Genomic DNA, 24,270 nt, shown 5'->3' with positions numbered 1-24,270 from the left:
ATCCCAGAGAGGTTAAAGCAAGGCCCCTGAACTCTCGTGTATTTTCTGCATTATGCAGTGATATGGGCAGCGACCATGTAATGCTTTTACAACATACATAAATGCACTGGTTATCAAGGGGCAAAGAATTGACACCAATTTTTTAATTGAGGGACAAGCTTAAAGTTGAGCTTAAAGTTTTCTTTACTGACATTATTTTCACTTGTCTGACCACTTGCATGATGATGAGTTTCTCACACCACTGGCCTATCTGGGATGATCTGAATCTAGGATTACAGGGACTCTCCGCAACTATATTCAATGTGCAGGACAACATTAAGGCTATGATTATGAAGTTGGAGCTCTTCTCTGTCTACATTAACAAGGACAATGCACAAGTCTTTTCATCATTGTATGTTTTTTGTGTGCAAATGAACTCAAGCTTATGGACAATGGAGCTTATGGACAATGTCAAATGTGATATAGCGAAGCACCTGAGTGAGCTGGCTGCGCAAATATACAGGTATTTTCCCAAAATGGACGACACAAACAACTGGATTCGTTATCCCTTTTATGCCCTGGCTCCAGTACACCTACCGATATCTGAACCAGAGAGCCTCATCGAAATTGCAACAAGCTGTTCTGTGAAAATTTAATTTAATCAGAAGCCACTGCCAGATTTCTGGATAGCGCTGCGCTCAGAGTATCCTGTCTTGGCAAATCGCATGGTTAAGGTACTGATGCCCTTTGCAACCAGGTACCTATGTGAGAGTGGATTCTCGGCCCTCACTAGCATGAAAACTAAATACAGGCACAGACTGTGTGTGGAAAATGATTTAAGACTGAGATTCTCCAATACAACTCAACAATTCAGAGTTACGTGCATCCTTTCAAGCACACCCTTCTCATTGACCTGTGGTGAGTTATTCACATTTGGTTTGATGAACAAATAAGGCTTTATGTGTAAGATGGCAATGTAAAGAGCAAAATTATTGATTATTATATTATTATTTGTGCCCTGGCTCTGGTCCTATAAGAGCTCTTTGTCACTTCCCACGAGCCGGGTTGTGACACTAATTCTTATGTTTAATAAATGTAGCGTAAAGTGTGTGCGTGGCAGGCTTACAATGATGGCAACATTTGAGAGTGGGCTGACCCTGGTGCTAGAGGGGGTACGGACTATAAAAAGTTTGGGAACCACTGTTGTAGACTACGCAAAGCCGTGGTGGGGTCCATTCGCATACACTCAGCTGTAGTTACCGTCGTTGACAATCAAACAACACCGGACCCGAGGGACACGTTCGAATTTCAGACCTGCAGCAAGATTGGGCCTGATTGGGATCTCGGGTATATCGGGTCCAACTAGACCGGTGAAGACATCTAGTGTTTGTTCTACATTGAATCCAATGATTGTGCAGCGACTGTGGAATTGAGGGCGTTGCTCTGTATTGTACTGTAGCAAATGTAGTTATAAAAACAGAGCAGAGAGTAGCACTGCTAATTAGGGAGCACCAAAGGTCATGGAATTGGTAAAAAGTTAGATCTGAAATGGCACCCTATTTACTATACAGTGCACTACTTTTGAAGAGGGAACCCATAAGGGCTATGATCAAAAGTAGTGCACTATATTGTATATTGAATAGCTAAGGTGCCATTTCTGACGGATCCATAGATTTGAAAAAAATACTTTTCTTCACAATGTCCTTCGTTAGACTGTTAGAACACCTCTTTGATCTGAAGAGGAAAAAAGAGAAGCTAGACACAACCACTTCAAAATCAATAATGCACAACATAGTTGCAAGTCTCTAAAAAGAGGTTTGTTTTGGTGTTGTTTTTGGAATCTGAAGACATTTGGGTTTGATTACATTCTGCTGTGCTCATCATATTGGAATGTAGTTAATGATGATTTAACTTATTACAAAGTAATATTGTCTTTTATTCAATGTCCCTCATATTTTGGTAAATATCAACTGATACTACAAGAAAGCCATGCAGAAATGTCTGAACATGGTCATGCTAAAAGACCCCCAGGAAAGAAAGAGTTTCATGGAAGACAAAAGCTTCTTCTCCAAAAGGCCTAGACTACACCAGGCCAAGTGCGAACCCTTTCTGAAATCTATAAATAATGAATATTACTAACCAGCCATTAAACTTTAAGCAGCCTCTGTACCAAGAATATGTTAGAAGATTGAGTTGCAGAAGCTTTTTAAACCATACAAAGCACCCATGAATGGTGAGGTCTGTCATTCATGGATGGACTGTTTTTATATAGTCACATAGTTGCTCCTTGGTATTTCAATGCCAAAAAGGTGATAGCATCAACCAAATATGACTGCAACAACAAGGTTTTAAGCACATGGTGCTAATTTATGTATTTTCTATTTGTCAAAGCTTTATAAATTAACTAATTACAACAGTCAAATACAGTAGTTGTTTTCAATAATAAAAACCTATGGAAACCCATTTACAGTGGTATTAGGAAGTGCATCCGATGAAATTTCAAAATTAGGGAACAGCCATGGTACTACAACCTAAAAGGTTTATTCGGCTTTCCCAATCGGAGAACCCTTTGAAGAACACTTTGTGGTTCCAGGTTGAACCCTTTCTGTATACATCTGAACCTTCTTTGGACAATGTGTTAACTAACGTCTACATGAGCTTCAATGCCATAAAACAATCCTTCCGTGGCCTCCAACTGCTCTTAAACGCTAGTAAAACCAAATGCATGCTTTTCAACAGTTCGTTGCCCGCACCCACCCAGCCGACTAGCATCACTACACTGGACGGTTCTGACTTAGAATATGTGGACAACTACAAATACCTAGGTGTCTTGCTAGACTGTAAACTCTCCTTCCAGACTCATATTAAACATCTCCAACCCAAAATTAAATCTAGAATCAGCTTCCCATTTCGCAACAAAGCCTCCTTCACCCACGCCGCCAAACCTACCCTCGTAAAACTGACTATCCTACCGATCCTCGACTTCGGCGATGTAATTTACAAAATAGCATCCAATACTCTACCCAGAAAACTGGATACAGTCAATCACAGTGCCATCCGTTTTGTCAAAGCCCCTTATGCCACCCACCACTGCAACCGGTATGCTCTAGTTGGCTGGCCCTCGCTACATATTTGTCGGCAGACCCACTGGCTCCAGGCCATCTGTAAGTCTATGCTACGTAAAGCTCCGCCTTATCTCAGCTCACTGGTCACGATAACAACACCCACCCGTAGCACGAACTCCAGCAGGTATATCTCACTGGTCATCCCCAAAGCCAACACCTCCTTTGGCCACCTTTCCTTACAGTTCTCTGCTGCCAATGACTGGAACAAATTGCAAAAATTGCTGAAGCTGGAGACTTACATTTCCCTCACTAACTCACAATTGTAAATGAGAACTTGTTCTCAACTAGCTCTGTTCTATCTGTTTCAGGTAGAACCATTTTGGCTTCTATCTAAAACCCTTTCCACATAAGGTTTTACATGGAACCCAAAATAGTACCTAAAACCAAAAAGGGTTCTCCTATGGGGACAGCCAAAGAACCCCTTTGGAACCCTTTTTCTAAGCGTGTACAGTAATTATGGGAACACAGCAGAGAAGTTGAATATCAACAAAGACAAATTCCTGAAACTTTGAAGCATATTGTCACGCCCTGACCATAGAGAGCTGTTTATTTTCTCTGTTGGTTAGGTCAGTGTGTGACTAGGGTGGGTCATCTAGGTAATTATATTTCCATGTTGGCCTGGTATGGTTCCCAATCAGAGGCAGCTCCGTTGTCTCTGATTGGGGATCATATTTAGGCAGCCATTTCCCCTTTGTGCTTTGTGGGATCTTGACTATGTATAGATGCCTGTGAGCACTATTGTAGCTTTATGTTTCATTTTGCGATTTATTGTTTTCTTTGAGTTTCACTTCAAAATAAAGAGGATGGAACCATACCACGCTGCATCTTGGTCCACTCATTATAACGATCGTGACACATCTACAGAAAGAAGGACTTGAGCCAAACAACAAGACCACTTTGCATGTCCAAACCAGCAGCACTCGCTGCAGCATGAAGCAAAGCCAGTTAAACAACAGTCTTAGAGTTATGTACTGAGGCCAGAATACAGCAAATACAGCAATACAGCAAAGGTGAAGAACAGCCATACAGAAGTCTTTGCTGTGGAAATCATTTTATGGCCCTGGATGTAACATAAAATAAACGGTTCTTAGAATGTGGCCAAAGAACCAAAACATGATTTAGGTTATAGAACCACAAACCTCCTTTATTTTAAACAGCATAGCCAGGTATAGAATAGGTTTAGAATAGCCAGCTATACAGAGTAGGCCTACAGGATTGGTGTAGAATAGCCATACAATTCTATGGACCAAGAAGGAAGAGCCAGCCAGCCAGCTCTGCTCTAGCATGGTAATTGTAATCTATCTTTACATTGGCACAGGGACAAGATAACACATCACTCTCTGTGATGCAGAGCCCAATGGAAGGTATCATGAACAAGGCCATAAAGTGAACTGCTGAACCCCTTTCGTGTGACAAGGGAGGTGAGCCTTTGTGGATATTGAAACAGGGATTCAAGGTGTCCATTCAATCATCTTGGTGGAAAACAATATTGGTATAAAATGAGATGGTTATTATACATGAAGAAAACATTTGTGACTTGCTTCAGCTCATTAGAAGTATGTTTGTGGCAGCTAGCTTGAACGGTTCAAGAGTTACTGTTTGTGGGTTATTTCATGCAAAATTTAAAAAATGTATATAGTTACTTTTCATCACTCTGAACTCCAACAAACAGCTGTAACTTTTGATTGGAAGAAGATAATTATCTTCTGATTCCAGATTTGAACAGTAGAAACGTAGACCAAGATGTCATACCCTCTATGTTTATATCTAAAGTGCTGCAAAAGTTGTCAAAATTTCAGTTGTTTGGAAAAGGTTGGGGGAAAAAAAGTGGTTAAAAGACCTGCATCATTTGGATCAGATATTTTTTGTAGCAAAGAAGTAGAGGAAGAGTTCATACACTAAGTTTTTGTCTAAGTTGTTGGGAAAATGGTCAAAGTAGCTGATTTGTGTCAAAGTTACATTGTTCACAGTGAATAGAATAGAATGTTGGGAGTGATGAAGTAACAATAGGACATTTAGAATGCTGAAGCAATCCCATGAAAGTAGATGGAGGACAAAAAGAAGGTCAAAAAGCTTAATAATTTAAAAAGTTTAAAATATATAAAAAACTTGTATGTAAGAAACTTAATCCAGGCCAGTCTACACATTTTAACGTTTGAACAGCATTTCTAGCTTAAACGGTGTAAGAGCAGTATGTCAAATATTTAAAGTGGAACTGACAGCATTTTAGCAACATGAAATCTTATTCAAATCTGTTCATGTACACCCCCAGGAAGAACATGACACTAAAAAAAAAAAAATTGACATGCAAGCACTTAGATATGGTCATTTTCAAATGTTTATAAATTCTTACGTATAATAAGGCAATTGTGAATATTTTGTAGCAATATAGAGTGAAAAAGCTGCCGAGCGTTAGGACAATTAATAGACACAGCATGAAATAAAACATCAAAAAATAATTTGTCTTGTCCGGGAACAGAGTCTACGTAGACCGTTGCACCATAGCCAACTAGAGCTACAGTAGGCCTTTATGCAAACCAGCCATTTTCCACACAAGCCTGCCATCATTCACTGGTAAGAAGAGTGGCGGGGGCGTATGCCTCATGACTAACGAGACATGGTGTGATGAAAGAAACATACAGGAACTCAAATCCTTCTGTTCACCTGATTTAGAATTCCTCACAATCAAATGTAGACCGCATTATCTACCAAGAGAATTCTCTTCGATTATAATCACAGCCGTATATATCCCCCCCCAAGCAGACACATCGATGGCTCTGAACGAACTTTATTTAACTCTTTGCAAACTGGAAACCATTTATCCGGAGGGTGCATTCATTGTAGCTGGGGATTTTAACAAAGCTAATCTGAAAACAAGACTCCCTAAATTTTATCAGCATATCGATTGCGCAACCAGGGGTGGTAAAACCTTGGATCATTGTTACTCTAACTTCCGCGACGCAGCGTAGCCTAGTGGTTAGAGCGTTGGACTAGTAACTGTAAGGTTGCGAGTTCAAACCCCTGAGCTGACAAGGTACAAATCTGTCGTTCTGCCCCTGAACAGGCAGTTAACCCACTGTTCCCAGGCCGTCATTGAAAATAAGAATATGTTCTTAACTGACTTGCCTGGTTAAATAAAGGTAAAATTAAAATTAAATATAAGGCCCCGCCCCCCTTTCGGAAAAGCTGACCACGACTCCATTTTGTTGATCCCTGCCTACAGACAGAAACTTAAACAAGAGGCTCCCACGCTGAGGTCTGTCCAATGCTGGTCCGACCAAGCTGACTCCACACTCCAAGACGGCTTCCATTACATTTACATTTAAGTCATTTAGCAGACGCTCTTATCCAGAGCGACTTACAAATTGGTGCATTCACCTTATGACATCCAGTGGGGCAGCCACTTTACAATAGTGCATCTAAATCTTTTAAGGGGGGGGGGTGAGAAGGATTACTTTATCCTATCCTAGGTATTCCTTAAAGAGGTGGGGTTTCAGCTGTCTCCGGAAGGTGGTGATTGACTCCGCTGTCCTGGCGTCGTGAGGGAGTTTGTTCCAACATTGGGCGGCCAGAGCAGCGAACAGTTTTGACTGGGCTGAGCGGGAACTGTACTTCCTCAGTGGTAGGGAGGCGAGCAGGCCAGAGGTGGATGAACGCAGTGCCCTTGTTTGGGTGTAGGGCCTGATCAGAGCCTGGAGGTACTGAGGTGCCGTTCCCCTCACAGCTCCGTAGGCAAGCACCATGGTCTTGTAGCGGATGCGAGCTTCTACTGGAAGCGAGTGGAGAGAGCGGAGGAGCGGGGTGACGTGAGAGAACTTGGGAAGGTTGAACACCAGACGGGCTGCGGCGTTCTGGATGAGTTGTAGGGGTTTAATGGCACAGGCAGGGAGCCCAGCCAACAGCGAGTTGCAGTAATCCAGACGGGAGATGACAAGTGCCTGGATTAGGACCTGCGCCACTTCCTGTGTGAGGCAGGGTCGTACTCTGCGGATGTTGTAGAGCATGAACCTACAGGAACGGGCCACCGCCTTGATGTTAGTTGAGAACGACAGGGTGTTGTCCAGATTCACGCCAAGGTTCTTAGCGCTCTGGGAGGAGGACACAATGGAGTTGTCAACCGTGATGGCGAGATCATGGAACGGGCAGTCCTTCCCCGGGAGGAAGAGCAGCTCCGTCTTGCTGAGGTTCAGCTTGAGGTGGTGATCCGTCATCCACACTGATATGTCTGCCAGACATGCAGAGATGCGATTCGCCACCTGGTCATCAGAAGGGGGAAAGGAGAAGATTACTTGTGTGTCGTCTGCATAGCAATGATAGGAGAGACCATGAGGTTATGACAGAGCCAAGTGACTTGGTGTATAGCGAGAATAGGAGAGGGCCTAGAACAGAGCCCTGGGGGACACCAGTGGTGAGAGCGCGTGGTGAGGAGACAGATTCTCGCCACGCCACCTGGTAGGAGCGACCTGTCAGGTAGGACGCAATCCAAGCGTGGGCCGCGCCGGAGATGCCCAACTCGGAGAGGGTGGAGAGGAGGATCTGATGGTTCACAGTATCGAAGGCAGCCGATAGGTTTAGAAGGATGAGAGCAGAGGAGAGAGAGTTAGCTTTAGCAGTGCGGAGCGCCTCCGTGATACAGAGAAGAGCAGTCTCAGTTGAATGACTCGTCTTGAAACCTGACTGGTTTGGATCAAGAAGGTCATTCTGAGAGAGATAGCGGGAGAGCTGGCCAAGGACGGCACGTTCAAGAGTTTTGGAGAGAAAAGAAAGAAGGGATACTGGTCTGTAGTTGTGGACATCGGATGGATCGAGTGTAGGTTTTTTCAGAAGGGGTGCAACTCTCGCTCTCTTGAAGACGGAAGGGACGTAGCCAGCGGTCAGGGATGAGTTGATGAGCGAGGTGAGGTAAGGGAGAAGGTCTCCGGAAATGGTCTGGAGAAGAGGGGAGGGAATAGGGTCAAGCGGGCAGGTTGTTGGGCGGCCGGCCGTCACAAGACGCGAGATTTCATCTGGAGAGAGAGGGGAGAAAGAGGTCAGAGCACAGGGTAGGGCAGTGTGAGCAGAACCAGCGGTGTCGTTTGACTTAGCAAACGAGGATCGGATGTCGTCGACCTTCTTTTCAAAATGGTTGACGAAGTCATCTGCAGAGAGGGAGGAGGGGGGGAGGATTCAGGAGGGAGGAGAAGGTGGCAAAGAGCTTCCTAGGGTTAGAGGCAGATGCTTGGAATTTAGAGTGGTAGAAAGTGGCTTTAGCAGCAGAGACAGAAGAGGAAAATGTAGAGAGGAGGGAGTGAAAGGATGCCAGGTCCGCAGGGAGGCGAGTTTTCCTCCATTTCCGCTCGGCTGCCCGGAGCCCTGTTCTGTGAGCTCGCAATGAGTCGTCGAGCCACGGAGCGGGAGGGGAGGACCGAGCCGGCCTGGAGGATAGGGGGCATAGAGAGTCAAAGGATGCAGAAAGGGAGGAGAGGAGGGTTGAGGAGGCAGAATCAGGAGATAGGTTGGAGAAGGTTTGAGCAGAGGGAAGAGATGATAGGATGGAAGAGGAGAGAGTAGCGGGGGAAAGAGAGCAAAGGTTGGGACGGCGCGATACCATCCGAGTAGGGGCAGTGTGGGAAGTGTTGGATGAGAGCGAGAGGGAAAAGGATACAAGGCAGTGGTCGGAGACTTGGAGGGGAGTTGCAATGAGGTTAGTGGAAGAACAGCATCTAGTAAAGATGAGGTCGAGCGTATTGCCTGCCTTGTGAGTAGGGGGGGAAGGTGAGAGGGTGAGGTCAAAAGAGGAGAGGAGTGGAAAGAAGGAGGCAGAGAGGAATGAGTCAAAGGTAGACGTGGGGAGGTTAAAGTCGCCCAGAACTGTGAGAGGTGAGCCGTCCTCAGGAAAGGAGCTTATCAAGGCATCAAGCTCATTGATGAACTCCCCGAGGGAACCTGGAGGGCGATAAATGATAAGGATGTTAAGCTTGAAAGGGCTGGTAACTGTGACAGCATGGAATTCAAAGGAGGCGATAGACAGATGGGTAAGGGGAGAAAGAGAGAATGACCACTTGGGAGAGATGAGGATCCCGGTGCCACCACCCCGCTGACCAGAAGCCCTCGGGGTGTGCGAGAACACGTGGGCGGATGAAGAGAGAGCAGTAGGAGTAGCAGTGTGTGGTGATCCATGTGGTGATCCATGTTTCCGTCAGTGCCAAGAAGTCGAGGGACTGGAGGGAGGCATAGGCTGAGATGAACTCTGCCTTGTTGGCCGCAGATCGGCAGTTCCAGAGGCTACCGGAGACCTGGAACTCCACGTGGGTCGTGCGCGCTGGGACCACCAGATTAGGGTGGCCGCGGCCACGCGGTGTGGAGCGTTTGTATGGTCTGTGCAGAGAGGAGAGAACAGGGAGAGACAGAGACATAGTTGACAGGCTACAGAAGAGGCTACGCTAATGCAAAGGAGATTGGAATGACAAGTGGACTACACGTCTCGAATGTTCAGAAAGTTAAGCTTACGTAGCAAGAATCTTATTGACTAAAATGATTAAAATGATACAGTACTGCTGAAGTAGGCTAGCTGGCAGTGGCTGCGTTGTTGACTTTGTAGGCTAGCTGGCAGTGGCTGCGTTGTTGACACTACACTAATCAAGTCGTTCCGTTGAGTGTAATAGTTTCTACAGTGCTGCTATTCGGGGGCTAGCTGGCTAGCTAGCAGTGTTGATTACGCTACGTTGCGTTAACAGAACGACAATAGCTGGTTAGCTAACCTAGAAAATCGCTCTAGACTACACAATTATCTTTGATACAAAGACGGCTATGTAGCTAGCTATGTAGCTAGCTACGATCAAACAAATCAAACCGTTGTACTGTAATGAAATGAAATGAAAATGTGATACTACCTGTGGAGCGAAGCGGAATTCGACCGGGTTGTTGAGTGCGGAAGTTCTATTCGGTAGACGTTGGCTAGCTGTTGGCTAGCTAGCAGTGTCTCCTACGTTAAGGACGTTAAGGACGACAAATAGCTGGCTAGCTAACCTCGGTAAATTAAGATAATCACTCTAAGACTACACACTCTAAACTACACAATTATCTTGAATACGAAGACAGCAAAGACAACTATGTAGCTAGCTAACACTACACTAATCAAGTAGTTCAGTTGAGTGTAATAGTTTCTACAGTGCTGCTATTCGGTAGACGGTGGACGTTAGCTAGCTGGCTAGCTGCCGGGCAGATAGCAGTGTAGACTACGTTAGGACGACGAAATACGATAATTACGCAATTATCTTTGATACAAAGACGGCTATGTAGCTAGCTAAGAAGAAATTGCTAAGATTAGACAAATCAAACCGTTGTACTATAATGAAATGTAATGAAATGTAATGAAAAGTTATACTACCTGCGGACCGAAATGCGGATGCGACCGCTCGCTCCAACCCGGAAGTAGACTGGGACATGTTTCGTATTGCGTCAGATAACAATATTGACGAAAACACTGATTCGGTGTGCGAGTTCATTAGAACGTGCGTTGAAGATGTCGTTCCCATAGCAACAATAAAAACATTCCCTAACCAGAAACCGTGGATTGATGGCAGCATTCGAGTGAAACTGAAAGCGCGAACCACTGCTTTTAAAATAATAAAATAATAATATGCCATTTAGCAGACGCTTTTATCCAAAGCGACTTACAGTCATGTGTGCATAGTTTCTACGTATAGGTGGTCCCGGGAATCGAACCCACTACCCTTGCGTTACAAGCGCCATGCTCTACCAACTGAGCTACAGAACGTTTAATCAGGGCAAGGTGTCTGGGAACATGACCGAATACAAACAGTGCAGCTATTCCCTCCGCAAGGCTATCAAACAAGCTAAGCGTCAGTACAGAGACAAAGTAGAATCTCAATTCAACGGCTCAGACACAAGAGGCATGTGGCAGGGTCTACAGTCAATCACGGACTACAAGAAGAAACCCAGCCCAGTCACGGACCAGGATGTCTTGCTCCCAGGCAGACTAAATAACTTTTTTGCCCGCTTTGAGGACAATACAGTGCCACTGACACGGCCTGCAATGAAAACATGCGGTCTCTCCTTCACTGCAGCCGAGGTGAGTAAGACATTTAAATGTGTTAACCCTCGCAAGGCTGCAGGCCCAGACGGCATCCCCAGCCGCGCCCTCAGAGCATTTGCAGACCAGCTGGCCGGTGTGTTTACGGACATATTCAATCAATCCCTATACCAGTCTGCTGTTCCCACATGCTTCAAGAGGGCCACCATTGTTCCTGTTCCCAAGAAAGCTAAGGTAACTGAGCTAAACGACTACCGCCCCGTAGCACTCACTTCCGTCATCATGAAGTGCTTTGAGAGACTAGTCAAGGACCATATCACCTCCACCCTACCTGACACCCTAGATCCACTCCAATTTGCTTACCGCCCAAATAGGTCCACAGATGATGCAATCTCAACCACACTGCACACTGCCCTAACCCATCTGGACAAGAGGAATACCTATGTGAGAATGCTGTTCATCAACTACAGTTCGGCATTCAACACCATAGTACCCTCCAAGCTCGTCATCAAGCTCGAGACCCTGGGTCTCGACCCTGCCCTGTGCAACTGGGTACTGGACTTCCTGACAGGCCGCCCCCAGGTGGTGAGGGTAGGCAACAACATCTCCTCCCCGCTGATCCTCAACACGGGGGCCCCACAAGGGTGCGTTCTGAGCCCTCTCCTGTACTCCCTGTTCACCCACGACTGCGTGGCCACGCACGCCTCCAACTCAATCATCAAGTTTGCGGACGACACAACAGTGGTAGGCTTGATTACCAACAACGACGAGACGGCCTACAGGGAGGAGGTGAGGGCCCTCGGAGTGTGGTATCAGAAAAATAACCTCACACTCAACGTCAACAAAACTAAGGAGATGATTGTGGACTTCAGGAAACAGCAGAGGGAACACCCCCCTATCCACATCGATGGAACAGTAGTGGAGAGGGTAGCAAGTTTTAAGTTCCTCGGCATACACATCACAGACAAACTGAATTGGTCCACTCACACAGACAGCGTTGTGAAGAAGGCGCAGCAGCGCCTCTTCAACCTCAGGAGGCTGAAGAAATTCGGCTTGTCACCAAAAGCACTCACAAACTTCTACAGATGCACAATCGAGAGCATCTTGGCGGGCTGTATCACCGCCTGGTACGGCAACTGCTCCGCCCTCAACCGTAAGGCTCTCCAGAGGGTAGTGAGGTCTGCACAACGCATCACTGGGGCAAACTACCTGCCCTCCAGGACACCTACACCACCCAATGTTACAGGAAGGCCATAAAGATCATCAAGGACATCAACCACCCGAGCCACTGCCTGTTCACCCCGCTATCATCCAGAAGGCGAGGTCAGTACAGGTGCATCAAAGCTGGGACCGAGAGACTGAAAAACAGCTTTTATCTCAAGGCCATCAGACTGTTAAACAGCCACCACTAACATTGAGTGGCTGCTGCCAACACACTGACATTACATTTACATTTAAGTCATTTAGACACTGACCCAACTCCAGCCACTTTAATAATGGGAATTGATGGTAAATATATCACTAGCCACTTTAAACAATGCTACCTTATATAATGTTACTTACCCTACATTATTCATCTCATATGCATACGTACATACTGTACTCTATATCATCGACTGCATCTTTATGTAATACATGTATCACTAGCTACTTTAACTATGTCACTTTGTTTACTTTGTCTACATACTCATCTCATATGTATATACTGTACTCTATACCATCTACTGTATGCTGCCCCGTACCATCACTCATTCATATATTCGTCCGCCCACGTGTTCTCGCACACCCCGAGAGCTTCTGGTCAGCGGGGTGGTGGCATAGGGATCCTTATCTCTCCCATGTGGTCATTCTCTCTTTCTCCCCTTACCCATCTGTCTATCGCCTCCTTTGAATTTCATGCTGTCACAGTTACCAGCCCTTTCAAGCTTAACATCCTTATCATTTATCGCCCTCCAGGTCCCCTCGGAGAGTTCATCAATGAGCTTGATGCCTTGATAAGCTCCTTTCCTGAGGACGGCTCACCTCTCACAGTTCTGGGCGACTTTAACCTCCCCACGTCTACCTTTGACTCATTCCTCTCTGCCTTCTTCTTTCCACTCCTCTCCTCTTTTGACCTCACCCTCTCACCTTCCCCCCCTACTCACAAGGCAGGCAATACGCTCGACCTCATCTTTACTAGATGCTGTTCTTCCACTAACCTCATTGCAACTCCCCTCCAAGTCTCCGACCACTACCTTGTATCCTTTTCCCTCTCGCTCTCATCCAACACTTCCCACACTGCCCCTACTCGGATGGTATCGCGCCGTCCCAACCTTCGCTCTCTCCCCCGCTACTCTCTCCTCTTCCATCCTATCATCTCTTCCCTCTGCTCAAACCTTCTCCAACCTATCTCCTGATTCTGCCTCCTCAACCCTCCTCTCCTCCCTTTCTGCATCCTTTGACTCTCTATGTCCCCTATCTTCCAGGCCGGCTCGGTCCTCCCCTCCCGCTCCGTGGCTTGACGACTCAATGCGAGCTCACAGAACAGGGCTCCGGAAGGTCGAGCGGAAATGGAGGAAAACTCGCCTCCCTGTGGACCTGGCATCCTTTCACTCCCTCCTCTCTACATTTTCCTCCTCTGTCTCTGCTGCTAAAGCCACTTTCTACCACTCTAAATTCCAAGCATCTGCCTCTAACCCTAGGAAGCTCTTTGCCACATTCTCCTCCCTCCTGAATCCTCCTCCCCCTCCCCCCCCTCCTCCCTCTCTGCAGATGACTTCGTCAACCATTTTGAAAAGAAGATCGACGACATCCGATCCTCGTTTGCTAAGTCAAACAACACCGCTGGTTCTGCTCACACTGCCCTACCCTGTGCTCTGACCTCTTTCTCCCCTCTCTCTCCAGATGAAATCTCGCGTCTTGTGACGGCCGGCCGCCCAACAACCTGCCCGCTCGACCCTATCCCCTCCTCTCTTCTCCAGACCATTTCCGGAGACCTTCTCCCTTACCTCACCTTGCTCATCAACTTATCCCTGACCGCTGGCTACGTCCCTTCCGTCTTCAAGAGAGCGAGAGTTGCACCCCTTCTGAAAAAACCTACACTCGATCCCTCCGATGTCAACAACTACAGACCAGTATCCCTTCTTTCTTTTCTCTCCAAAACTCTTGAACGTGCCGTCCTTGGTCAGCTCTCCCGCTATCTCTCTCAGAATGACCTTCTTGATCCAAATCAGTCAGGTTTCAAGACTAGTCATTCAACTGAGACTGCTCTTCTCTGTATCACGGAGGCGCTCCGCACCGCTAAAGCTAACTCTCTCTCCTCTGCTCTCATCCTTCTAGACCTATCGGCTGCCTTCGATACTGTGAACCATCAGATCCTCCTCTCCACCCTCTCCGAGTTGGGCATCTCCGGCGCGGCCCACGCTTGGATTGCGTCCTACCTGACAGGTCGCTCCTACCAGGTGGCGTGGCGAGAATCTGTCTCCTCACCACGCGCTCTCACCACTGGTGTCCCCCAGGGCTCTGTTCTAGGCCCTCTCCTATTCTCACTATACACCAAGTCACTTGGCTCTGTCATAACCTCACATGGTCTCTCCTATCATTGCTATGCAGACGACACACAATTAATCTTCTCCTTTCCCCCTTCTGATGACCAGGTGGCGAATCGCATCTCTGCATGTCTGGCAGACATATCAGTGTGGATGACGGATCACCACCTCAAGCTGAACTTCGGCAAGACGGAGCTGCTCTTCCTCCCGGGAAGGACTGCCCGTTCCATGATCTCGCCATCACGGTTGACAACTCCATTGTGTCCTCCTCCCAGAGCGCTAAGAACCTTGGCGTGATCCTGGACAACAAACTGTCGTTCTCAACTAACATCAAGGCGGTGGCCCGTTCCTGTAGGTTCATGCTCTACAACATCCGCAGAGTACGACCCTGCCTCACACAGGAAGCGGCGCAGGTCCTAATCCAGGCACTTGTCATCTCCCGTCTGGATTACTGCAACTCGCTGTTGGCTGGGCTCCCTGCCTGTGCCATTAAACCCCTACAACTCATCCAGAACGCCGCAGCCCGTCTAGTGTTCAACCTTCCCAAGTTCTCTCACGTCACCCCGCTCCTCCGCTCTCTCCACTGGCTTCCAGTTGAAGCTCGCATCCGCTACAAGACCATGGTGCTTGCCTACGGAGCTGTGAGGGGAACGGCACCTCAGTACCTCCAGGCTCTGATCAGGCCCTACACCCAAATAAGGGCACTGCGTTCATCCACCTCTGGCCTGCTCGCCTCCCTACCACTGAGGAAGTACAGTTCCCGCTCAGCTCAGTCAAAACTGTTCGCTGCTCTGGCTCCCCAATGGTGGAACAAACTCCCTCACGACGCCAGGACAGCGGAGTCAATCACCACCTTCCGGAGACACCTGAAACCCCACCTCTTTAAGGAATACCTAGGATAGGATAAAGTAATCCTTCTCACCCCCTCCCCCTTAAAATATTTAGATGCACTATTGTAAAGTGGTTGTTCCACTGGATGTCATAAGGTGAATGCACCAATTTGTAAGTCGCTCTGGATAAGAGCGTCTGCTAAATGACTTAAATGTAATGTAAATATATCCTTATGTACATATTCTTTATCCCCTTACACTGTGTATAAGACAGTAGTTTTGGAATTGTTAGTTAGATTACTTGTTGGTTATTACTGCATTGTCGGAACTAGAAGCACAAGCATTTCGCTACACTCGCATTAACATCTGCTAACCATGTGTATGTGACAAATAAAATTGGATTTGATTTGATTTGAACAGGACTGTATCTTTACAGGCAGTCACAACAGCGCGAATTCCAGATCATTTGAATGTGTTCGCCAAAAGCCACAAAATACATCTAAATGGATTTCTGCAAATCTGTCAATACCATGGGAGTCCTCTTACATTTAGGAAGTTTACAGCCCTGTTGATCAAACAACCTCAAAAAGGTGGGCTCTCTCTCCCTCAGTTATGCACGTCGACAAGATAAAAAAACTAATGCTAGCCAGAGCAAGATGAGCTAAAATCTAACAAATTAATATTATATAAACTCTCTGAAACTTTTTTCAGCTAGCTGGCCGTCAAAATTACACTGATATATGACAGGGTATTGTAACCTACTCGTCCTTCTGAAGCTTGCCTGCAACCAAGCTAACTGGCTAAAGATAGCTAGCTTACTAGCTAGCTACTTCCAGACAAAAATGAGAGAACACCTCACTCTGACCATTTTACTTACCCTAGCAGAGCTGGTTAGCTAGACTGTTTACATGTTATCTAAAGTGTTTGTGACTATTACTTTTTTGCCTACATTTACTGACACCAGTCATATTCAGCCGGTGTTGAGCGTTCTTAAATGTATCAGTTATTTGATGCTCAGGAACACTCAGACAAGAGTGCTGTAAAATCGGAGTCGATAGCCAGAGTGAATTTGCCAACACAAGAGATGCTAACTGGATAACAGCCGTTCAAGTTTTCCGAGCTAAATACATGACATCTCTAGTAGATTGCATCTCTAGCTGTGTATAGCCACCGAAAAACGACATGACATGACATCCTCCTAGCAGCTGGCTAGCTTGCTACATAAATATACTGAAGAAAAATAGAAACGCAACAGGCAACAATTTCAAATATTTTAAATTGGACTGAGATACAGTTCAAATAAGGAAATCAGTCATTTAATATAAATTCATTAGGTCCTAATCTATGGATTTCACATGACTAGGCAAAGGCACAGCAGCCATGGGTGGGCCTGGGAGGGCAAAGGGTAGCCAGGCCCAGCCAATCAGAATGAGTTTTCCCCACAAAAAAGGCTTTATTTCAGACAAAAATAAAGCCATCTCCAACGTTGTTTTAGAGAATTTAGCAGTACGTCCAAGCCGGATGTGGAGGTCGTGAGCTGGTGTGGTTACAGGCGGTTTGCGATTGTGAGGCCGGTTGGACGTACTGCCAAATTCTCTAAAACAACATTGGAGGTGGCTTATGGTGGAAAAATTGACATTCAATTATGTGGCAACTGCTCTGGTGGACATCCCTGCAGTCAGCATGTCAAGAAATACTCACTAATGGGGATGTCAACAAATTTGTGCACATAATTTGAGAGAAATAAGCTTTTTGTGCATATGGAAAATTCCTGGGATATTTTCTTTAAACTCATGAAACATGGGACCAACACTTTCCATGTTGCGTTTTTATTTTGTTCAGTATAGATAAGCTATCTTATTAGCTATGTGATGACTGACTTGTGCCCTTGTTAGTTTGATTGTATTGACATTCCCAGCCTTAGTTACAATCATCCGTTTTTGTTCAAATATTGCATCCCAAATGGAGGCAGCAAACAATGTACCAGGCCAGCTGTGATTTGCAACCTGATAGCAATATTTTTTGGACTACCAAGAAATGTATTGGTGAATTATATTAATCATGCACTGAACTGCATCTATCTATTCTGTCAACATTTCCTTAGTGTGCGTCAAGGAATGTTGAGTCAAATACCACCTATTTGTAAAACCACTTATAATGTTGGTTTTGAGGTAAAAACTGGATATTTGATATGTTTGACTGATATTATGACTATGTTTGTTTCATATCTGCAAAGTAGTTAAAACACTGTCAGTTTCACTTTAAAGCAGGGACTATTGCTTTGCAAGCCCCAAGGTCTAACAGTTTTTTTAAATTATACATTTACAGACTGGATCTTTTAAATGATTAAAAATTATCCTAGTGATGAGGCAGTTATCTAGTTATCTATGTAACAGTCATTAATAAGCAGTCATGCATATTACATTGGTCCAGATATGTCTTTTGTGTATATTATCACAGAAAGGTTGATCACATACTTGTTTTGTTTTGGGGTCTACTATAGCCTAAATTAAGCTCATGTAGTAGATATAATACTGGCACACCTTCGTTCTATTGACAGACAGACATTCTAGATGCACTGTCACCACTCCCATATTTGCAATGCAGGCAATGTGTTTAGCAGCCAAATATCTCCCAAACTAATCCATAAAGTTTTATACATACAATATATATGAGAAGTAAAGTGTATCCTAAACCAGTGCACACTGTTTGTTTAATAATAATAATAATAATAATAAAAGATAATTGCATTATGTGTGTAGTAGTAGGCTAGCAGAGACTATCTCCAGACTCCACAGCGCAGAGTAGCACTTCAGCACCATGGATAGTGACGAGCTAAAATCAAGTCAATACTTTAGATTATTATAACAGGGAAGGAAAGTCACCTCACCATCCATTCAACTCTACCGGGGGACACCGGTGAACTAAAACGTAGCATATTGGGTATGGACACTTTTTTGGGGACCAGACGTCATACCGGTGTATTTACATGTGAAACACTCTCTCAAGTCACTTCGATACAGCTATGACAAGAAGTGACTTCCATAGCAGGCTAAAGTGCCTTATGCTGCAGGTTAGAACAAATAACATAGCAGGTTAGGAGATTGAGATTAACACCCCGGCCATCCTACAATCTAGGCAAGATGCCCTCAATCTCACACAAATCATCAAGGAACCTACCAGGTACAACCCTAAATCCGTAACCATGGGCACTCTCTTACATATCATCCTGACCAACCTGCCCTCTAAATACACCACTACTGTCTTCAACCAGGATCTCAGTGATCACTGCCTCATTGCCTGAGTGGGTACTGGGTCCGCGGTCAAACAACCACCCAACATCACTGTCAAACGCTCCCTAAAACGCATCAGTGAGCAGGCCTTTCTAACCGACCTGGCCCGGGTATCATGGAAGGATATTGACCTCATCCCGTCAGTAGAGGATGCCTAGTTTCTCTTCAAAAATGCTTTCAACTCCATCTTAAATAAGCATGCCCATTTCAAAAATGTAGAACTAAGAACAGATATAGCCCTCGGTTAACCCCAAACGTGACTGCCCTTGACCAGCACAAAAACATCCTGTGATGTTCTGCATTAGCATCGAATAGGCCCCGTGATATGCAACTTTTCAGGGAAGTCAGGAACCAATGTACTCAGTCAGTTAGGAAAGCTAAGGCTAGATTGTTCAAGCAGAAATTTGCTTCCTGTAGCACTAATTCCAAAACGTTTTGGGACACTGTAAAGTTCATGGAGAATAAGAGCACCTCCTCCCAGCTGCCCACTGCACTGAGGCTAGGAAACACTGTCACCACCAATAAATCTAAAATAATTACAATAAGCATTTTTCCACGGCTGGCCATGCTTTCCACCTGGCTACCCCTACCCTGGCCAACATCTCAGTAACCCCTGAAGAACCCCCCCCCCCTGCTTCTCCTTCACCCAAATCCAGATAGCTGATGTTCTGAAAGAACTGCAAAATCTGGATCCCTACAAATCAGCTGGGCTAGACAACCTGGACCCACTCTTTCTAAAATTATCCGCCAAAATTGTTACAACACTTATTACTAGCCTATTCATCCTCTCTTTCGTATCATCTGAGATCCCCAATGATTGGAAAACTGCCACGGTCATCCACCTCTTCAAAGGGGGCGACGCTCTAGACCCAAACTGTTATAGACCTAAATCCATCCTGCCCTGTCTTTCTAAAATCTTCGAAAGCCAAGATAATAAACAGATAACCCACCATTTCGAATCCCACCGTACCTTCTCAGCTATGCAATCTGGTTTCCGAGCTAGTTATGGATGCACCTCAGCCATGCTCAAGGTCCTAAACGATATCATAATCACCATCGATAAAATACAGTACTGTGCAGGTGTCTTCATCGACCTGGCCAAGCCTTTTGACTCTGTCTATCACCGTAATCTTATTGGCAGACTCAATAGCCTTGGCATCTCAAATGACTGCCTCGCCTAATTCACCAACTACTTCTCAGACTGAGTTCAGTATATTAAATCTGAGGGCCTGTTGTCCGGACCTCTGGCAGTCTCTATAGTAGTGCCACAGGGTTCAATTCTCGGGCAGACTATTTTCTCTGTATATATCAATGATGTCGCTCTTACTGTTGGTGATTCTCTGATCCACCTCTACGCAGATGACACCATTCTGTATACATCTGGCCCTTCTTTGGACACTGTGCTAACAAACCTCCGAACGAGGTTTGCCATACAACACTCCTTCAGTGGCCTCCAAATGCTTTTAAATGCTAATAAAACTAAGTGCATGCTCTTCAAACGATTGCTGCCCGCATCCTCCCACCCGACTAGCAGCATTACTCTGGACTGTTCTGACTTAGAATATGTGGACAACTACAAATACCTAGGTGTCTGGTTAGACTGTAAACTCTCCTTCCAGACTCACATTAAGCATCTCCAATCCAAAATTAAATCTAGAATCGTCTTCCTTCAGCCTCCTTCAGTCATGCCGCCAAACTTAACCTCGTAAAACTGACTATCCTACCGATCCTTGACATTGGCGATGTCATTTACAAAATTGCCCCAACACTCTACTCAGCACCATCCGTTTTATCACCAAAGCCCCATATACTACCTACCACTGCAACCTGTATGCTCTCATTGGCTGGCCCTCACTACATATTCGTCGCCAACCCCACTAGCTCCAGGTCATCTAGAAGTATTTGCTTGGTAAAGCCCCGTCTTATCTCAGTTCACTGCTCACCATAGCAACACCCACCTGTAGCACGCGCTCCTCCAGGTATATTGCACTGGTCATCACCAAAGCCAACACTTCCTTTGGCTGCTTTCCCTTCCAGTTCTCTGCTGCCAATGACTGGAACAAACTGCAAAAATCTCTGAAGCTTGAGTCTTATATCTCCCTCTTTAACTTTAAGCATCAGCTATCTGAGCAGCTTACCGATCACTGTACCTGTACACAGCCAATCTGTAAATAACACACCCAACTACCTCATACCCATATTATTACTTACCCTCTTGCTCTTTTTCACCCAAGTATCTCTACTTGCGCATCATCATCTGCACATCTATCACTCCAGTATTAATGCTAAATTGTAATTATTTTTATCCTCTAGGGCCTATGTATTGCCTACCTCCCTACTCTTCTACATTTGCACACACTGTACATAGATTTTTCTATTTGTATTTTATTTTGAATTATTGACTGTATGTTTGTGTATGTGTAACTCTGTGGTGTTGTTTTTGTCACACTGCTTTGCTTTATCTTGGCCAGGTCGCAGTTGTAAATGAAAACGTGTTCTCAACTGGCCTACCTGGTTAAATAAAGCTGAAATAAAAAAATAAAAAAATGCTGTAGTCTAGACAGAGTGTAGATTCATCCATATTCACATGCCACTGCAATGTTTATACAACACACAATACAAAGCTGGGGTGTTACTGAACAGATGAGGCAGGTTATGAATGCTTCCATTTGAGAGATTATGTTTGAGAATACTGTGTATCCTTTTAATTTGTCAGGAGATGTGATTATTATTTAATTGACTGACTGACAGTCACCCAAATAATAATCTCATGCTGTCATTTCTGTCAATGCGCAATATTAGGTCATTTCTATGCAGTCAACTATATATATGTCAGAGAGACACTGGGCGTGAGGATGACACTTTAAATAATACAAATATGTATTGCGCAATGCCTACAAGCCCATTAACCACTTATCTCAAACTCTATCCAATTGAATTTTTAAAAACAAAGCAAGCAATTAAGTGTATCATAAGAGGAACTTGTTGTAATAGGTTAATATATCCCTAAAAACAAATATACATATTCCATCGCATTATTTCTGCGCAGTTCAACGTGGATTTACGTTTGATGGATGGGTATGGCACGCCAAAGCTTTGTGCATTTTAAATATCTGTCCATTATTCACGGTTTTGCAGGCGAGATCCCATTAACTGTTTAAATGCCTGGTGTTTGAATTCACCCCTTCCCTTGTATTCTCTTTTTATTTTATGCGGACGACCAATGTTTAATTATTTATCTATTCTCTCTCCCTATTCTCTGTTGTCGTTTCTCCCTAGAATTTACCGCATATGTCTATTTTCCATCCCGAGGCCATCCTCACTTATTCCGACGGATCCTCGTCGTCGTTTCATCATTGCAGGATGGGCTATGTTTACAATACTGATGTTCTCACCTTACTTTCATTGCTTATTTTAGATCCGCATATGCAGCAATAAAAACTACTGTTATGTGGAATACAATTCGTATTTGTGTATTCAACTCGTGACATTCACCATCCTCTTTCCAAGGACATATCATGGACTCAAGTATTTATGTCTTCCATATTAGAATAATGACAATTGCCGCAATGGAAAATATGAATACAATCACAATTTTATAGGTAAAACAATAAACGCCTCTATAATTGACTCAAGAACGAAGCAAGATTAGACAACACATTTGACGAGGCGTAACCTACGCGCACTGATGACATAGTGATGTGGTGTCTTGTGGACCCGGCTGTGTGGATGAATGGATCGCATGGTAATAAAGAAAAAGATCAGAAGGTGACTTTCCACTCCTTACCTAAAATCGCTATAGGGGTGAATGATCCAGTATCCCGCAGTTTTGACCCTTTCTTGCTCTTTCTCAACGGCTTTCTGACTGCCGAACATTCGCAGGGAGAACTTATTGACGCCAGGCTGCATCATCGCTCCAAATTGCCTCTGCATAAAGCCGTGTCGGTTCCCGGACCCGTCTAGATCGTCGAACCCGACCAAGGATTCCTCCTGGTCACCCTTGAAGCCCACCGACTTCGGGTGGTCCCCTGATTTCATGTTCTGGCTCCCCATATTCTTCTTCTGTATCGAGTCTTGCCTCTGAAATATATTATTCCCATCTGCTTTTTCCACTTCTTTGTTGCTGGAAAACGAATTCGATTTTTCTTCCATGATTTTCAATAAAACGTACTGTCTCCTGGCTCGGAAGACAAGCTACGCGCAAAACTCAAAAGGACTCTCTGTAAACTCCCGTGTTTCATTTGATGTCATTCAACTGCTCGGCTCCACTGCCTCCTTTGGGAATGATGCAAACTGAGACAGACTTCTGTTGAACCTGACAGATCAGGTTTCCTGGATTACCGCCATCTACTGACTGAACCGATTTAGAGTTCAACTCTCTCTTGCTCGCGTAGCATTGCGGTTTAACGGGGACATTGTGGGCGCTTGACCACTTCATTTCCATAATGTGACTGGTCATGGGCATTTCTAGGATTTGAAGACATTCAGGGCTTAACCCAAAGACAGTAGGGGGTTCCTGGGGGCATTTTCCTTCGGGAGGAATTTCAGCAGCTAAATGCATGAATTTGGTGCACTTTGATATGAACATTGAGAGATTAGATTTTTTCAGTTAACTTGCACCTTCCCACCTGCCACAGCAGACACCGCCAGTCACCAATTACAGTTGCTAGCATGGGTCTCTACTCTGGAACACATACAGTACCAGTCAAAAGTTTGGACACACCTTCTCATTCAAGGGGTTTTCTTTATTTTTAGTAAGTTCTACAATGTAGAATAATAGAGAAGATATCAAATCTATGTAATAACATATATGGAATCATGTAGTAACCAAAAATGTGTTAAACAAATACAAATATATTTTATATTTGAGATTCTTCAATGTAGCCACCGTTTGCATTTTCTTATCGGCAGACTCAATAGCCTTGGCTTCTCAAATGAGTGCCTCACCTGAATCACCAACTACTTCTCAGACTTGGCTTCTCAAATGACTGCCTCACCTGATTCAACAATTACTTCTCAGACTGAGTTCAGTATGTTAAATCTGAGGGCCTGTTGTCCGGACCTCTGGCAGTCTCTATGGTGATGCCACAGGGTTCAATTCTCGGGCAGACTCTTTTCTCTGTATATATCAATGATTTCGATCTCTTGCTGTTGGTGATTCTCTGATCCACCTCTATGCAGGCGACACCATTCTGTATACATCTGGCCCTTCTTTGGACACTGTGCTAACAAACCTCCAAACGAGGTTCACCATACAACACTCCTTCAGTGGCCTCCAAATGCTTTTAAATGCTAATAAAACTAAGTGCATGCTCTTCAACCGATTGCTGCCCGCATCCTCCCACCCGACTAGCAGCATTACTCTGGACTGTTCTGACTTAGAATATGTGGACAACTACAAATACCTAGGTGTCTGGTTAGACTGTAAACTCTCCTTCCAGACTCACATTAAGCATTTCCAATCCAAAATTAAATCTAGAA

General features: G+C 44.9%; 1 protein-coding gene across 1 annotated transcript in view; it reads right to left on the bottom strand.

Moving 5' to 3' along the window:
* LOC124048681 (potassium/sodium hyperpolarization-activated cyclic nucleotide-gated channel 1-like) overlaps nucleotides 1–23,214 on the bottom strand; it is a 178,611-nt gene extending 155,397 nt beyond the window's left edge. The window contains exon 1 of the mRNA XM_046369697.1: nucleotides 22,577–23,214. Within this exon, the coding sequence (XP_046225653.1) occupies nucleotides 22,577–22,941 (365 nt within the window). The 5' untranslated portion in view covers nucleotides 22,942–23,214. The remainder of the gene's footprint in view (nucleotides 1–22,576) is intronic.
* Between the last annotated feature and the right edge of the window lie 1,056 nt (nucleotides 23,215–24,270).

This window comes from Oncorhynchus gorbuscha, linkage group LG11 (genome assembly GCF_021184085.1).
Source record: "Oncorhynchus gorbuscha isolate QuinsamMale2020 ecotype Even-year linkage group LG11, OgorEven_v1.0, whole genome shotgun sequence".
Taxonomy (NCBI): Eukaryota; Metazoa; Chordata; class Actinopteri; order Salmoniformes; family Salmonidae; genus Oncorhynchus; species Oncorhynchus gorbuscha.
Note: the sequence above shows the minus strand (reverse complement) of the source record. Positions and strands in the feature narration are given on the sequence as shown.